Below are 17,805 nucleotides of genomic sequence, written 5' to 3'. Positions count from 1 at the left end.
GGCCCGGCCATCCACATGTATGATCAAAATAGATAGTTCGAAAAATTATATGGTTCACTGAGTACTTGAATTTGTCGAATCTGAACTTTCTTCTATTTTGAGCAATTTGTAACAAAAATTTAAGATCAGGAAATCTTTTTTACCACAGTCTTCTAGCTCAACCTATCGATATGTTATCGTTTTTAACAAAGGGCTTCGATTGTACATTTTATTTATAAGCACTACATTTTATTTATAAGATTGATGCCTCAGAAATTTTAAAATTATTTCCATTGACTTTGAACATTTTTCGAGTCTATATGATTGTAACGTTCACTGGACATTGCAACGGTCCCTGGAGGTTTTAGAATTTTTAGAAACATAACCGATTAACATTAAAAAACGAAAATATTCCTCTTTGAAACAAAAATGATTGCTCACCATTCCAGGACCAAATCCAATTGCAGTCCATTGATTATATATTCTGATACTGAATTTGCAATGCTCCATTCACGATTTTCCAATTCGCTTTCACAGCTGACTTTTGGAAATTACATGTCTGCGATGCAACCACTCCAATAGTAGCAAGTATCAGAATTTGAGAGCTCAACATTTTTTTCCGTTTCGATTTTTGGTTTTCGAGAATTTAAGCTCACACCAAGTGTTTACTTTTCGATTTATTTATGTGGGTGTCGAATCATTTGGAAAACAGAAGTTTTTGAGGAAGAAAATGTGGCAAATATTTGATAGGGTTTTGCCTACCAATTTTTTTTCTCGGTATCACAAAGAGCGGAAACTATTCAGGAGGGAAATATGTTTAACTGTGGCAAATATTTTTGAACTAGAATTTTTAATTATTATTTTTCACAACCTTTATTTTTGTTCATTCAAGTTTTTGTACTGTTTCCAATTAAACGTAATTGCCCGAAAATATTTTATTTATTCCAATCAAATACAGTTTTTTCCAATCAAGTATAATGTCATCTACACTGTGACGCGCAAACATTGTTGACTTGATCCGGTCTGGATGTGTGTACTCCCATTTGTCCGTTGTTGATTGGTCCGCTTTGGACAAACTGAAAATGTTTAAAGGAACATAGCTCTTTTGCAATCAAAGTTAAACATATTTAATTGTTTTTCTGTTTCAAATTTGTGTCTTAAATAAGTTTCAAAATAGAAATCTAATAAAAGTTGATAATCGAAATCCCATAATTTTGAACTTACATTCCAAGTCTGACAATTCTGAACATTCATTCCGTTGAAGTTCAATGGTACAGAAACGAGAGCATTCAAAGTTGAGCCAGAGTGATTTGCCATTGATACGTTGATGTTGTTTTGATTGTCGAAAACTGGTGGTCCGTATCCAGTGGTTCTTCCGGTTCGAGTGGTGATTTGTCCGTTTTGAACCATGAATACGATCACGTTCAAGTTGGACTGCAATATGGTTTGAAAGTTAGTAAAAGTAATTTCAGTTAAAAAATAGTTTCTGTTTCACATGTTTGATATCAAACAGAAGTACTTCTCTTCAATAATAATTAAGACACAGGGCTTTGACTTTAACAAACATTCTATGACAATTTTATTACTTTTTCGTATGATCTAGGTATATTAAAAAGCTGGCTTTCATGAAATAAGCTATCGAAAAAAGTTCTTTAAGAAATTCAACTTTTGGGTATAATATCAGAGATGCCGCGTTGCTACAGGTTATCTACGCGGTCACACGCGTCGGCCTACCGAGAGAGTATATGAACGTATTACAATAGCCACTGTACACCATCACGTCAAAATGCACACCCTCGTTAAAAAACCAGTGCGAAATTCTCCTCTTGCACGACCGACATAAATACGAAAGTTCTATGAAATTTACAATTATCATAAATAACTAAAATCAGAAAAAGCCGAATCGAATGTTCTCTTTCTTGAGCCATTTTTAATGGTTCCAGCAGTGCGAGCTATTCTTGACCGATAAACTAAACTAGACTATATAAACTAGACTATATCAAAATTTTAGCTTGTTTTTTAAAAGTATCTGTTTTGATGCAAGAGGCGCTCCACCGCATTCCCATTGATTTTCGAAGTATCCCTCGAAAATTTACGCATCAACGATGGAGTCTCAAGTCTTATTTTCTTTAACTTCAACCTATAACTCAAGTTAAAACTACAAAAAAAATCGTCCCAAACACTCATCGGAAAATATTCTCAGACTCAAAATTACAAACCCCTCGAAACAGAAACTATTTCTCACCATTCCAGGACCAAATCCAACTGCTGTCCATTGATTATTTGTAATTCGATTATTCTGATACTGAATTTGCAATGCTCCATTTACGATTTTCCAATTTGCCTTAACAGCCGACTTTTGGAAATTACATGTCTGCGATGCGACCACTCCGATAGTTGCCAGTATAAGAATCGAAATTTGAGAGCTGAACATTTTCATTTGTTTCGATTTTTCGATTTTCGAGAATTTAAACCCATGCCATCTGTTGACTTTTAGAGTTATTTATGTGGGTGTCGAATCATTTGGAAAACAGAAGTTTTTCGGTGGAAAGTGATGACTGGTAAACAGTTAGGGGAAGAAAATGTGGCAAATATTTGATGATTTTTGCCTACCTGGGTAAACCACAGAGAGCAGAGACTATATGGGAGGAGGGATCGGTGTGTCTGGAAAAAAAGTGGAAAATTTTGTTTACCTGTTTGGTAGGGATTAGTGAATCAATGTGCACAGGAGCCAAATATTTTCGAACTAGATTTAGCAAATGAGAGCATATCAAGAGATCTTATACATTGTTGGCAAAGTAGTTGTATTTCTAAATCCAATGAATCCGGAATAATTGAAAAATTCCGATTTTTGGGTCCGAAAATAACATTTTTGTTCAACTACGAAACAATAGAATAAACATCGTTTTCGAAATATATTTGAATTCCTGCCAAAACTGAAAATTCTAAGTCGCCAATATGTTTCAGTTTTTGGGGTAATTCAAAAAAGTTTCAAGAAAAATTTTCAAGTTTTTGGAAATACGTATACGACCTTCTTCGCATTTCGAGCCGTTTTAAATGTTTTTTTCGCACATTCGAATAGAAACGAATGCCTATGTCAAAGTAAATTTGGTTTTGATGATTCGTTCATTTGCAAAGATTATGAATCAGGAAAAGATTTACCTTTATTGTTTCATATTTTGTATTAAATATTTGATGGACACTTGTTAATCGAAGCACTTGTTCTATAGATTTGATGGTAACGAAATTGTTTTAAAGTGAAGTTATAAAGAAGGGCTTTTTAAATGGGCATACCGAATTTAAAAATCGGAATCTCGGGATTTTTCGAATTTCGAAAAGAACTATTTCAGAGTTTTTGGAATGCGCCGAATTTTCGGGATTATCAGAACTTTTTTTTCATTTTCTGATTGAATTTGATTTGAAAAAGAGCAAAAAAGCATTTAACAAAGAATTTAATACGAGATTTCATTGAACAAACGCCGAATCTCATCAATGCTCGTTTGACAAGAATCTTTTTTTATCTAAGAAAAAGGAATGCAATAAAAACCTCATTCGAAAAATACACAGTTTCAATCGATTATAATACCTTATGATGATCATATAAGCCTTACTCATGGTTCTATTAATGTTGCACTGCCGGAAATTTCGTTAAAGTGGAGTGAATAGGTTTCGGGCTTCGAAAATGATTTACGTTTTTAAAATAAAACTTTTCCGATCAAATGTATTCGGTAGTTCGGAAATTCTTTTTTTTTTTGAAAAATTTTCGATTTTTAGGTAATGTTTGATCAGTTTAAAACTTTTCGTTTGCTTGCGTTATCACTGTGACGAGGTATCACTGATCTTTTTACATATAAGACTGATGTTACGTTAATTCATATAGTTTTATGGTTTTTCAATTTTGAATCAAGACTTTAGGCTTTTCAATTCTGAAAAAAAGCTTTGAAAAGACGTTAATTCCGCTACTATAATTTTTCTACCGTGGCTTTACAATATTTTAATGAAACAGAAAATATGCTGAGAACTCGTTAGGAAATCGAGTTTTACAGAAAAAAAAAGCTATAACACTTCGTGTTAGCTAATTTTGCCCTAAAAATGTGCAGTTAAAGCACAAAATATAATTTTTAGAAATTCTGCGCTGAAAACATATTTTATGATTGCAATTGAAATTGAAGGAACCATTGCTTGTTTCAAGATGTTCCTGAAACAGCTGGTATTCGATTTGCAAAAACTACTGTGGGAGAAAAAAACGTATCTGGAGCTGTGTTCAGCGTCTATTAGACCGTGAATGGATTGAAGTCTCTTGGCAACTTCAGGAACTGGGAGGATCAACCAAAACTAGGAGGACTAGGAGGATCAGCCAAAAAATAAATGTCGCTTGGCTGAACTATTCTTTTGTATTCACCGTGTTTTCCAAATCTTACTCTTTCGGATAAATGGTCGTTTGTGGCTCTTTAACGTCATTTTGATAGAAAATACTTCAAGTGAAAAGATGATATAAAAAAGGAGTTGACCCACGTTTTCAATCGCGGCCCTCCTCGTTCTAGGCCTATGAGATCAGGAAATTACCAGAGCATTATCAGGCAGCTAGCAATGCTCATGGACACTACTTTCATTGATCTAGTCTCCTCAGCGTTAAGAAAAATTTGATCAAAAATATTGCCAAAAAAGAAAGAAACTTTTTGTTCAACCTAATAGTTTTACAGTAATCACATGAAAAGTCTTTTTTTTTCGTTTACGAAATTCCTACAGAAGTTTTCCTGTTTCTCGTTGTTACTTTTTTCGCTTAACTTGGGTTTTTTATAGGTTTTTTTTTTCAGATAGACTACAATGATTCAAAAATTTTCCAATTTTGAAGTACAGCTTTGAATCAAGACTTCAAGTTTTTCAAATATGAAAATATGCTCTGAAAAAAAAATAATTGTTTTTGAAGAAAACTTTTGATTGAGAGTTTTCAATTTTAAAGTTTCGGTTTACTTTGGATATAACCAAATGAAAATCACTAGAAATTTTTCTCCTGTTCGTTTACATTCCTTTGGGGAAATGACAGCTTTAGACATCGTTTTTTTCTAGCAAATTACTTCTGGAAATTTACTTTGAACGCGACATGAAGGCATACAATACATTTGACTTATTGAAACTCAAAAAACCTGTGCTAGTTTTAGAATGCTAAAACAGCGAAAATTTGATTTGCAAAAATTATTTTAATACAAAAATCACTTTTTATAATGCAGCAAAAAAAGTAACCGGGTACTTGAAGTTCTCCAGAAATCACAAAAAAACTCGTTTTTCGACTGAAAACTAAAGAGATTTTTAGTTTTCAAAGTTTCCCCAGAAATTTTCCTGTTGCTCGTTGTTGTTCGGTTCATTTGGGTTCGGTTATTAATTCATCATTCTTTGCAGAGCGTATTATATAAGAATTTTGTTAAATTAAATCGAAAAGCTCATACTTGAATTTTCAGTTTTGAACTCTAGTTTTGAATCAACACTTACGATTTCACAAATCTGAAAAAAGTACGCAATAATTTTTTTCAAAATTCGTTTCTATCCCTTTAATGTAACAAAAAAAATATGCTGAACTTGTTAGAAAATCGAGTTTTACAGAAAAAAAAACATCCATTTGGAAATATGAAATTTGGTGTTTACTAAATGTACAATTCAAATTATGCAACTACAGAACACAGCTTTAGACTGAAACAGCTAATATTTGATTTCCACAAATTACTGTGTCCTTGATAAAAATAGGAAGTTTCACAATTCAGAAAGCTTATTGTAGTTCGGAGCTTGTAGTTTATCAGAATTCACAGAAAATTCGTCTTTTTAGTTTACAGAGTTCCCACAGATTTTTTCCCATTTCTCGTTGTTAGCATTTTCGGTTAATTTGAGTGATTTAATAATCATTCTTCCAGAATATCATGTTTCTCAGAAAATGGTAATCCTGTTAGATTCTATGACATCTATGTAAATCCCTCCTCTCTTCAAAAAAAAAAAAGAAAAGAAATCAAGACAAACTACAAACACAAAGTTGTGTCTCCTTGTTCAAACACAACAGTACCCAGTGGCAAAAATAACAAACTTCTTGAAAAATTGTTCAAACAATTTCCGCTACAGAAGTCATAAGACTGCACGTAAGATTTCTTTTCTAGTCGAACCGTTTATTGGTCAAAGCTCGGAGAGCATCGAGAAGAGGATCAAATTATATACACTTGGCAAAAGAAACATGAGTATTCATGAAAGAAATTTAATTGCATTCCATCGGGCACACCTTCTTGTCCTTTGGAGATTTCGAGTTGCGAGTGAGTTGACCATTCTCAATCTTTCCGGATTTGATCCACTGAAAACCACATTTTTTATTTTGTCTCGATTAAAGTAAGGCAACTTACCCTCCACTTCTGGCAGGATTGAAGGTTTCTTCCTTGGAATTGAACTGGAATCTGGACTACTGCACTCATTGTCTCGTCTTCTGGGAAATAGAGAGCGGATTGAGTGGAGACAGATGATCCCATGTTTGTTCCGTTTTGGTTGAAGTTTGGTGGTCCGTGCTCGGTGGTGGAGCCGGTGCGAACGGTGACTTGGTTGTTGGAGACCATGAAGAAGACACCGACCAAGTTGTTCTGAATTTTTTTGATACAGTTTCAACTTTGTATCATAAGTCTATCGGAATAGACAATAATTGCTAGGAAGAACATACGAAGGATTGCAAGAAATTATAGCGATTACTAGTTGGGGAATGCTACCATGTATTGACTTTTCTGAATAAATGTGAAATTTTATAGACAAAAAAAAAACAATAATCACTGAAAAATTATTGTTTTTTTTTTTTGGAATTTGTCTTCAAAGATTTTACATACCGTAAACCGAATGGCCCCACATTGCTAAGCTTAATTGATTACCTCCATTCTTATGCAAGATATCAAAAAGTGGTAAACTAATGTTTATCATAATATTATTCTAAAATGTTAATCATAATTCCAAAAATATTCTGCAATTGACAACTTTCCCATATTTTTCACAGTAACCGAGATGAATTGGTTCAAAGTTAAGGGTCAGGAGGTAATTCTAAAGGTGGTTACAGTATCATCATTTTCGAGTTATTATTGTCTCTATTAAAAAACTATGAAATTTTATACATGTTTTGAATCTGTAATAAATGTTTTAAAGTTTGAAACTTCACAGGTTTCATTTATTTGAAAATATATTGTTTTGCTCAATTTTTCTGTTAAGAAATTGGAAGCTTATTTTTCAAAAACCAGATTTTTTTGTTGCCATAAAGCCAGATCCCAAAAATGAAATCCTCAAGCAATTTCAATCGAATTATTTAACTACTTATAAATTTGCTAAAACTATGACACCGTAAATCAAAATTTCAGAATGCTTACCTTATCATCTCCGAATCCAATTCCTGTCCATTGATTATTCTTAATATCAGTATTCATGAATTGAAGCATAATCGAATTATTAGCGAATCTCCAGTAAGATTGGAATCCCGAACTGTCGTATTTGCATGTTTTAGCAGAGGCGAATGCCAAAATCAAAGCCACAAGAATCATTGACTTGATCATTTTCGTTTCGTTTCGAGTTGGTTTTTTTCGAATACGGTAGATTCTATGTCTTTTATCCTTGCTTTTATACTCGGTCACAAGTCTTGTCTTGTACTCTTTTTTCTTGTCTATTTGCCACGCTTCCGTCGTGGTTTGTGTAGCGGGTACGAAAACTGTAGTCCAACAAACCAATGTGCCAAGTGGCTCCCTTTGTGTTGATTCTGCTCCTGGTATTTTTGGTTGTAACGAAATGACGGATAGCAAAGAAAAAATTTTGTCGAAATTGCGAAATGTTGGGAAAAGGATTAGACAGAAATTACACATTTAGGTCAATGGCTACAGAGCAAGAACGTTGCTGTTCTATAGACTTTTTGAGAAACATTTGAAATTTGAGCTTTTTGGAAAATGATCAGCTTTTTTGCGAAAATAACATAAATATTTACCCAAGATTGTTGGTTCCTAGATCAAATTGACATAAAGCTAAAAACGCATGGCAACATGTAATCTTTTAAAATGTATTCTTTTGGGAAGAAACGAACATTTTTGGACGTCCAAACTTGCGCCAAATGAACACCGATTTTTTCTGAAAAGGATTTCTAATACACCAACTTTCTGTAACCGATTTTTTTGTAAGTAGGCGATTTGCAGATTTCAGATTAGTTTTTTTTTGCCGATTACAGTTCTTTGAGCTTGGTTCAGACCTCACCAGTGGGCATCACATAAATTATCCAAAACACGCTTTGAACATATTTTTCAAAATTCTCAACTCTATAGGCCCCCATATTAGCTAGAAAGCCGGGACACCATAGCGCTCGGTAGTCCATGACTACATACTACACATCACTAGAGGAGTCCCATGTCCCTGTTATTAAAGTAAAAGACAGTCTTCCTGTATTCAACTTTTGAATATTTCAATCCTCTTCTTTACATTTTACTGTGTTAGTGACAGGGCTGGGAAAAACACAGCTTTCGCCGGCGATCGCCGGCGTTTCACGTGGTTAAAAAAACGCCGGCTTTTTTTCGGATAGTGAACCTTATTACCAACTCAAATAAAATTCAGTATTTTTTAATGTTTTGGTAGAAACTGTATTTTATTATAGAACAGGTTTTGAGAATAACATTCAAAATTTCAAGTTTTGTCTGTTTCATGTTTGTCAGATGATCGTACGACTCATGCTTTTGTCTGATTTTTTCTGTTTATGCGAAGAACAATAAGAAAAAGTAATTTAAATCATAAAATTATTAGAAAAATTCAAAAAGTACATTGCCATCAATGCGTACTCGTCCATCACCTTAATCCGCTCAAAAATCGCTTTTCCCTTCGAGGTGGCGTTATATTAGAGTTATGGTATACTTTGTTTCAACGCATATGTCATAGATGGTGAAGTTTTCAAACTTTTCAAAGTTGTTAATTTTCAAGTCGATAGAGATATCTTATTGAAATTTAGTTGGAAGTAGAAGTGCCACCTTTGACTCCCTGCGATTTTCGAAATTTTCTAAATGAGAATTTTTCTCAGTATTTTACGTGTTTTATACCCATCTTTAGGCACTTGTACAGAGAAATTTAACTTTCTCGTTATTTCATCTGAAACAGCCAAGGTATCATTGCCCGGAGTATTGTATTCGTATAATATATTCCCAATTTTCTTCAAAACCAAGAGGACCATTTTATCTCTATAGGATCTCTAAAAGAGACAGTGTACCATATACTCTATTCACAACACGATCTTAGCAACAGCAAGAGTTAACAAAGGAATGATAATGTTCAATTTATCAGATGCATTACACATGTCTCCAGTACAACAACAAAAAGTTCCACCAATATTACAGCCTTCCTCACCACATCTGATAAAAGTTGGCATTCCATATCCAGTTATCTTCTGACTAGGGAAGGCCCCAACTCGGTTGTGGCAATACGGGTGGTGACCTATATCATCTGAAAGCTGACATTTTCCTGATTCCAAATCTGTTTTCAAAAAGTGCATTGTCGCGGTAGTTTTCGAGAAAATTGGGTCGAAAGTTTTGAAAAATACGTGGATTTTAAATAAAATTTTCCTTCATCACGTTTATAAGTTTTGAAGCGTTGAAAGAAAGTGGAAGCGTGGTCGAGTGGTTAGTGGGAAGGAATATGAAGCGGGTACTCTCTGGTTCGACTCCCTCGACCTGCTAAACTTTCTTCGAATATTTTCATTGTATTTTTCCGGTGATTGTATTAAATTTCTGGATGATGTTAAAAGGGACATAGATCATGAAATCTTGTGAAAAGTTTTATTTTATTGTTTCTCTGCGTTTAGAACGTATTTTAGCCTAAAATTTTTAGGACATTCAAAATTTTTCGAAAATTTGTAAAAATTCCAAGGGGGTATCCCATGGTGAGTTTTTCAAAACAAACATTTTCGAAAAAAAATTTGAAAAAATTTTCAGATTATAGAGAAACATTAAAAATGCAAATTGAATTTTTAAAAAAACCAGGAATGCATCCATCAACTCCTTCAAAAACTCAATTCAAAAACTAGGAGTATGTACTGAAATCACTTTGAGAGCTCATAATTGTCTTCAAAAGGGCAGTTTGAAGAAAATAACTTTGGTACTGTATCAGCGTTACTAAAAGTACTAATGTCCAAATTTCGGGAGAAATCAACAAGTGGTTTGACTAGAATCTCCAATAGATCAACCGAAAATTGTTTTGAAAATTTCCACAATTTGAAAATTGCCACAGCCTAACTATAAGTTAGCCGAAGAAGCCAAAATAACTTAAGTTATTTTCTTCACATTGTTCATTTTGAAGACAATTATGAGCTCTGAAAGTGATTTCAGTACATGTTTAACTTTTTTGGACAGAGTTTTTAAATTAGTACATGGAATCATTTATGTGATTTCTGACTATAATTTGTATTTCGAATGATTCTTTACAATCAAAAAAAATTTCACATGTTAATCCCTATGTGTGTTAATCCCTATGTTTTACAGTTCCGCTGATCTTCGGTGAAAACGTGCCAGACAACTTCCGATGGATTTTCGGGAAAACAATTCGTCCAAAGAAATGTGAGTTTTCATCCAATTAGTTATGTAAATAATCTTTAAAGTTCTTTCAGAAACACCCTGCCAAGCCCAACGCCAATAAAGCTGGAGAAGAGGAGTAGGAAAGGTACTTTCATCGAAATTCGATATCTTCGACACAATCTTCTCTACAGATTTAAATGATCGTTTTTTCTTTTTTTTTTGTTACTCTTTTTTTTTGAATTTCTAATCGAATAAACTGTTAAATTTAAAGAAAATATTGAAATTAATTGAGCCAATTTTGGCGAAAGAATTTCAAATAACGGCACACATGAGCACGGATACGGCACGGCAACGGCACGCAAAATGCATGCGTGCCCCGACCCCCCGGGCACGATTACCGCGTTGCAGCGGCACCGGTGCCCCAAGTAGCGGCACATGTGCCAAAAATTTGCTGAGTAACGATTTGAAGTTCGAATCAGATTCTTCCCTCGACTTATATATAACGAAATTTGAAATGTTTGGAAATTCTATGGTTGGATGGAGAAAAAAAACTTATGACGTCTGCATCAATATTAACTTTTTTATTAACTTTTTGAATTTTCTGAAAAATTTGAAATAGACAAAAATTGAAATTTCGAACATTACAGTTTCAACATTGAAACGCAAAAAATTGAGGTTATTAAAATTGAGAACATCAATGTTTCCTTGTCCAAAAACGGGCATCGAAAAATTGTTATTTTGCATAATTTTTTTTGAAACACTTTCTACTGAAAACCCGGTTCTCAGTGCACTGCAGTGAACTTTTTCTTTCCAAATTTTGTCATTTTTTCATCTTTTTGTTAAAGGTGGGGGGACAGGAGATTTTTCGTAGTTTTTTTGTAGCTAGGGTATGCATTCTACCGTCACGGTGTACAACGCTTAATGTCACTCTGCGTACAGCTGTCGTCCTCGCCTTTATGTATGCAATCGGGAGTGCGCTTTATCTTTGCCCGCGTGGCTCAGTCGGTTGCGGCGCCGCACCCTCAATCATCGCCCTCACAAGTTCAACTCCTCGAGGGGCATCTTTGAACGGAATTTCGAGAACATTATTTTTTTCATGTCCCCCCACCTTTAAATTCATGTTAAATCTTCATAATAAATTTCATGTTAAATTTTCGTATTGAAACACTCAAATTTTTTTCAGATAATTTGGTTTTCGGCTTGACAATTATAGGTTAAGAGCCTAAAATTCGAACTGAAATCATTAGAAAAAATTCTCCTAAGCCTCTCTCTCTCCAGTTGATGCGATGATGCAAAACTAGACCTAAACCAGTCTAAAACGGCAACTTTGACGTTAGGAAAACGTAGAAACGAAATTAACTATCAGATAAGGAACTAGGCTATAAAAAGAGTAACTATCACAAGAGATTTAGGCTTTCTAATTTCTAGCAAGCTAGATTTCAGTGAGCATTGGAAAAAAGCAATCAATGCTGCCAAACTTATTATGACACGTGGTTTTAATCAGTACAGTAGTAAAAAACCCCGTTTAATGATACTGCTCTAAAAAACATTCATTCGTCCACTAGTTGAATACGGTACTTCGATAAGTTATCCCCCCAACAAAAAAGAACAAAGAAATATTGAATCAATCCAGAATTCCTTCACAAGAAGGCTTTATAGTAGGAATGTAGGCCGATATATTACTCCACAAGACTCAGATTACATGAATGCTAGTGAACGTAACCTCCTTTATGGTCTCTCCTCTCTCGAACACAGGCGACAAACAATTGATAAAAAACTGATATCTAAAATAATGTTAGGAAAAGTGGGTCTAAACCAGACTGACTTTTTCCAAGTGTCCACAAATAATCGAACAAGATCAAAAACAAGGTACAAATGGAAAAGAACTACTTAAAACAAAAAAAATTAGGCAACACTTTTTCGTCAATTAGTAAAATGATTTAGTTACTGCTGAGCAATTGCTCAATTTCCCTATTTATTTTTAATGTTCACTCTAGTTCATTCTATTATTTCACATTCCCTCTCACTAGAATTCATTATTTATTCATTTGGAATCTGCTTAATATGTATTTTAATGTTTTTTTTTCCATTTTTTTCCACGATTCTTGCAATCGTAAATAAATAAATAAATGAAAGACTGGGAGAAAAAATTCCCCGATAAGACCCACTTCAGTCTCAAATGGACTCAAGAAGAGAAATGTTATATTTGGATAAGGAAGAAAAAAGAACCTTCTTGTTTACTGGAAGATGTGTTAGAAAATCAATTGAAAGAATATCAATTGGTGGTTTTATTGAAAAGAGAGCCATTAAAAATGCATGAAAAAAGTTTGCGAGTTCACTGTTGTTCCTTGCTCTTGTTCTGATTGGATTCACGTTTGGCGTCGACAGATGGAGTGGATGTTGAAGGAGCAGATGTCGTCGAAGGTGGAGGAGCAGCTGATGGAGCACCAGAAGTCGATGGAACATCCTTCTTACTCTTCTTACTCTTCACACTCTTCTTACTTTTTTTGGAGTTCTTGCTCTTCTGGCTTTTCTTGCTCTTGTCCTCATCATCATCCGTTGTGAACGAGTCGGGATTCATCACATAATCCTGATCCAGCTCGATATCATCAACGTCAGATCCGATAACATACATCTCGTTATAGTCCGAGCACCATTCAACATTGTCCAGAATGATGTTGTCCGGCAGTGGAGCGGGTGGCGGAATCTGAAAATTAATGAATTATTGATCTATTAAAAACCCTCAAATTCTTACCTCAGGTTCATTAGGAATGTAGATAGCTCCTTTTTTCTGGAACTTCGAGCTGGCAGCGTCCTTTTTGTGTTCTTCTACACATTTCTTCGCGTGAGTCCGGAGCTTTTGAAGATTTTGTTGTGTTTCGAGAAGCTTTGCCCTCATCTTCTGAGCAGCCGGATTGTTCTTGAGAGATGGTGGAGATGGAACTTCCTGGATTTTCTCTTCCTTCTTCTCCGGATTCTTCGGATCCTTGACGTCCAGAGCAGCAGCATAAGCGATCTTCAACTTTGCGTTCGGATCATCTGCAGCCGTCGGTTTTTGTTCGTTTAGAGCCGCCAGTTCATTATTCAGTTTTTTGGTTAGAACGAAGAGAATTATAATTGCTACTGAGGAGCCGACACTCAAAAACACTCCGGGCAAAAAACGCCAGTCCATTCCAGCCGCTTTATATGGTTTCATTCCTGCAAGCTGCTGACAGAGGTACTCGCACGCCTTGTACTTCTCTCCCAGATTTTGACACGAGAAATCATCTGGGAGATCTTCGTGAGGTGGCTCATATTCTCCAGTGCCTGGGTCTTGTTCGTCTGTAGAGGGAGATGTTGATGTTTGAGCAGAGCCTCCTGGTGGTAAAACTGGCGTTGGCGGTGGAGTCTGGGAAGCAATAGAAGATGTTGTTGACTCGGTGGCTGATGTGTTGGGTGCCATTTGGGTAGAATTAGTTGTCTGGAAAAGAATTTTAAAACATGGAAGATGGGAAATAACAAACCGGTGATGTGTTATTGTTGTTGGGAAGGAGTGTCGTGACTGTTGGGACCGAGGTTGTAGTTGGTGGTGGAGCTGGTGTTACGACTAACTTTGACACTGAAAAAAAACATGTTCAATAGGTTTTTCGAATCTCATGAGTCTTTGAACTTTAAAGATGGTGTGTGGCCTTTATTTTGTGTAGAAAATCATGAAGATTGGCATAGAAATTATTCAAAAATTCCAAAAAAAAACCATGATTGAGAAAAATGCATCGGAAAACACTTATTTACGCTCTTACGTTTTAGGGACATGCTGGAGTTTAGTCCCCCGCGACCGCGGCCAGCAAGAGAACATTTTGTTTTTGAATTTTATTTTTCTCGTTTCTCTAAAAATGTTTCAGATTTTTCAGGTTTCTCGAGATATTCTGATTGAAAAATTAACAAAAAAACCTGAAAAACCTGAAAGTATCTGAAAAAACACTGCAAATCAAGAAAAAAATTAAATACGAAATTTTCGGGCTCTGGCCTCGGGCTAGAAAACTGAAGCTATCCGTTAGGTCTAAAAACACAGTAGTCATCTAATTTTCAAAATCTAGTGATTTACCTTTTTGAGGAGCTTCAGTCGTCGGGGTTGTTGCTTCGGTCGTTTTGGGTGTTGTGGGTGTTGTCGTGGTAGCATTAGTAGTCTCTACGATTGCTGGTGTTGCATTTGTCACTGTGATAGTATTGTTCGTGTCTGGTGGTGGCTCTGTCGTGCTCGGTTTGGAAGGTTGTTTAGAAACTCCGGCACCTCCAGCATGTCCCTTGCCTCCTGAAAGTCTTCATTTTTTACTGTAACATTTCAGCACGAATCTAACTTTTCGTTTTCGTTGACGGGTTGTTAACTGTTGTACCATTCGTCGTGTTTGCGTTCGATGCTCGGGCAAAACGGACCCCTTCAATAGCGTTCTGCACATCCGGATGTCCAAGTTCGGCTTCGAGAGCTGTGTCAGCTGAGTTCGTAGTCACCATGACGGAAAGGAGGGCGAGAAGCATCCATTTACTGGCGCTGACTGAAAAATATTATTTGTTTTTGAGTTTTCTAATTTTCGAAATTCAGAATATTTCTTTTCGGAATATCTGAGATAATTGAATAATTGAATGTCTGAATTTTTAACTTTTTCATTTTCAAAATTTCTGAATCTTTCAATTTTCAAACTTTCGAATCTCGAAATGTTGAGTTTTAGAATTGCAGAATTTTCAGTTTTTCAAATGTTAAAATTTTCTCTCCTCATAGGAAATCAGTTTTTCTTTCAGACTGAAAATTTCAATTCTTGTTTTGCTAAAAACTGTCGCAGTCAATAAATCATGCTAAAAACCATGCCATAAACCTACCTCGAATCATTTTTAAAGCTCGTATCGAAAGTAAATACGATCTTTCGGAATTATGATGAGTTGCTTGTTCGTTGAGAACTTTCAGTTATGACTGTCTTTGGTTTCATTCGATTTGAGCCGCCCGAGAGGTGACACGTAGCACAGGTGACACATGACGAAGCTGTAAAAAAGACAAAACATAGGTCGATAAAAGTTCGCGTGGAAATAGGGATTCAAATTGTTCCCTTCTTTGGGTGAAAATGGATTTTGGGGGATTCCTTTGATGATTTGAAAGGAATTTTCAAAAAATCTAGGTCTAAAAGAAACATCTAGGTCTAAAGGCCTTGTCGGAGTCGGATAGCCGGATATCCGATTATCCGTATTTTCCGGATAATTTCGGATAAATTATCCGGCATTTTTTTCGCATAAATTCTCCGAGTTTCTTCCAGATAAATTTGGATAATTTTGAAGAATTTCACCTATGAAAAGATTTTTCATTGCTTTTCGTCAAGTTTTCTGTTATTATTTCCCAAATAAATCGGAAAATACAAATATTTTATGGTTACGGTAGTTGTCATCGTGGAACCTTTGGTCACAGCCGTTGGCAATTCTCTACCACAGCTCCGTTTTTTCGTAACAGACGAGTAATTTTCGGAACTCGAAATTTATTCTGTTTCATGGTTTTTGAGAAAGTTGGCTATTTTCTCTGATGTTGCTCTTTGTCTGTGTCGAGTTTGTTAACTACAGTTTCCCAAAGTTTATATAAACAAAGTTCTTATTATTCAATTCAAACATAAGACGATACATTTTTTTTTATTTCAATGAATTCGATTGGACAGCACTCTCATCATCCGTTGGGCGGTACACTTGGCAGCGCAGACGTCCTGAAAAATTACATTCTTGAATCCAATATATTTTTTTAATATTTTCAAATATCACTGTTACCTTGATCAAATAACCAGAGAAACTGTCAATTTTTCTATTTTTGTTGTAACTCTCTTTTACTAACAATGAAATGAAAAATAAGATATCTGTTTTGGGAGAAAGGAACAAAAGTTAGGGAAGACAACAATGTCTAAATACTTAATGGAAAAGTAACAAGAAAGTTTTACGAAGTAATGAAACAGGAAATTATTTGTTTTCCTCGAAAAAATGTAAAGATAAATTTCCTCAAAGTTAGGTGAATTCACAGTAGTTTTTCTAATAGTCAAACAATTTCCAACTTTTGCTTTACAACCTTTTTTTTTCTTACCTTAACAAAATAAATCTGTCCATGATGCTTTTTGAATTTCCCATTGCTCAGCGCTCCTCCAGGCACAACAATCCAATTGACACATTGATCCAGAGAAAAGTCTCTAGGACCAGCTGGACCCAACGGACGGGTTACTGTAATTCTGAGCAGATCTCCCTTGAGTTGCACGTTTCTAACAGTCACATAGGAGACGTCATCAACGACCACCTTCTTTTTCTTCGGTGTGAATCCCGTGTTTGTGGTGATGACGTTGTTGTCGTCGCGGGAGAAGATTATGGATTCCAGATTGGTCTGGAACGTATTTTAGAGGGTATGTCGAATGCTAGAATCAGCTTAAGTTTGAACTTTCAACATAGATCACTTTTAAAAGTATTTTAATATTTAATAGAAAATATCAAGTCAAAGTCAACAAATCGGAGATACGTTTTCTTGTTTTCTGAATACAACATTTTGAAATAGAAACTTTTTTAAGTAACTGACCATTCCTGGACCATTACCGAATGCAATGGAAGCCCATCGATTCTCGGTCAAGTTCTTGTGTTCAAAGTTAATCTGGAGCACATCTCCCTTCACCATCCAACTCATCGAAGCTACCTCATTCTCGAAATCACAAGTGGCAGAATAGCTAAATGGAACGAAAGAAAGGAAGAGGAAAAGAAGAGAAATAGGAACAATCATTGTTATCAGTGTTGGAAAGTGAGAGAAATGATATCAGTTTTATAGGTCAGGCGATGTTCAGGGAAAGATCATCGGAAGAGGAAGTGCTGATATAAACATTTGGGAATGCTTCTTCCGATCTGCAGAATATTTATTTTTGCAGAATTGTTTTGGGAATTCGATACTTTTTGTATACAGAGAAATAAATAAATTGATTTGGCGCAGAAAGAACAGTTCCAATAGATGAATTAAATACAGCAACGTCTAATTGCATTGCTCTGTCATTATGTCAGCAACTTTCAGAACACAAAGGAAAATGTTTTTATGAGACCTCGATCTAGTCAACAAATCGACAATTAGAAAAGCAGAATATGTTAGATGATATAATATGATTATAAAACAGAGAAAATCTGAAATGAGTCTGAAAGGTTCTAATCTCCAAATCTACTAAAATCGTCTTTTGTGTTTTTGGCCACGCTATGATCTATTGAGAGTAAAAGCTTCAGAAATTTCTCTCCAAAAAAACTATTGTAACTTTTTATA

General features: G+C 35.1%; 5 protein-coding genes across 5 annotated transcripts in view; all 5 read right to left on the bottom strand.

The window, feature by feature from the left end:
* The window catches only part of CBG21751, a gene marked incomplete at both ends in the record, with an annotated part of 2,008 nt that extends 1,557 nt beyond the window's left edge, over positions 1-451 (bottom strand). Inside the window, one exon of the mRNA XM_045235213.1 lies at positions 421-451. Coding sequence (XP_045097367.1) covers positions 421-451 — 31 coding nt within the window. The remainder of the gene's footprint in view (positions 1-420) is intronic.
* A 508-nt stretch (positions 452-959) lies between these two features.
* Positions 960-2,413, bottom strand: CBG21752 (the record flags this gene model as incomplete). Its single annotated transcript, XM_002632940.1, has 3 exons — positions 960-1,055; positions 1,204-1,413; positions 2,225-2,413. The coding sequence occupies 3 exons, from the start codon at positions 2,411-2,413 to the stop codon at positions 960-962; spliced, it is 495 nt and encodes a 164-aa protein (XP_002632986.1).
* Positions 2,414-6,217: 3,804 nt separating this feature from the next.
* CBG21753 lies at positions 6,218-7,538 on the bottom strand (the record flags this gene model as incomplete). The annotated part of the gene is made up of 3 exons (XM_002632941.1): positions 6,218-6,310; positions 6,360-6,590; positions 7,356-7,538. 3 exons carry the CDS (start codon positions 7,536-7,538, stop codon positions 6,218-6,220), a joined length of 507 nt encoding a protein of 168 aa, XP_002632987.1.
* Positions 7,539-12,855: 5,317 nt separating this feature from the next.
* Positions 12,856-15,384, bottom strand: CBG21754 (the record flags this gene model as incomplete). The annotated part of the gene is made up of 6 exons (XM_002632942.1): positions 12,856-13,227; positions 13,276-13,980; positions 14,024-14,118; positions 14,605-14,811; positions 14,858-15,052; positions 15,375-15,384. The coding sequence occupies 6 exons, from the start codon at positions 15,382-15,384 to the stop codon at positions 12,856-12,858; spliced, it is 1,584 nt and encodes a 527-aa protein (XP_002632988.1).
* A 787-nt stretch (positions 15,385-16,171) lies between these two features.
* Positions 16,172-17,283, bottom strand: CBG21755 (the record flags this gene model as incomplete). The annotated part of the gene is made up of 3 exons (XM_002632943.1): positions 16,172-16,237; positions 16,606-16,896; positions 17,086-17,283. The coding sequence occupies 3 exons, from the start codon at positions 17,281-17,283 to the stop codon at positions 16,172-16,174; spliced, it is 555 nt and encodes a 184-aa protein (XP_002632989.1).
* Between the last annotated feature and the right edge of the window lie 522 nt (positions 17,284-17,805).

This window comes from Caenorhabditis briggsae (genome assembly GCF_000004555.2).
Source record: "Caenorhabditis briggsae complete genome, chrIV, whole genome shotgun sequence".
In the NCBI taxonomy this organism is placed as follows: Eukaryota; Metazoa; Nematoda; class Chromadorea; order Rhabditida; family Rhabditidae; genus Caenorhabditis; species Caenorhabditis briggsae.
Note: the sequence above shows the minus strand (reverse complement) of the source record. Positions and strands in the feature narration are given on the sequence as shown.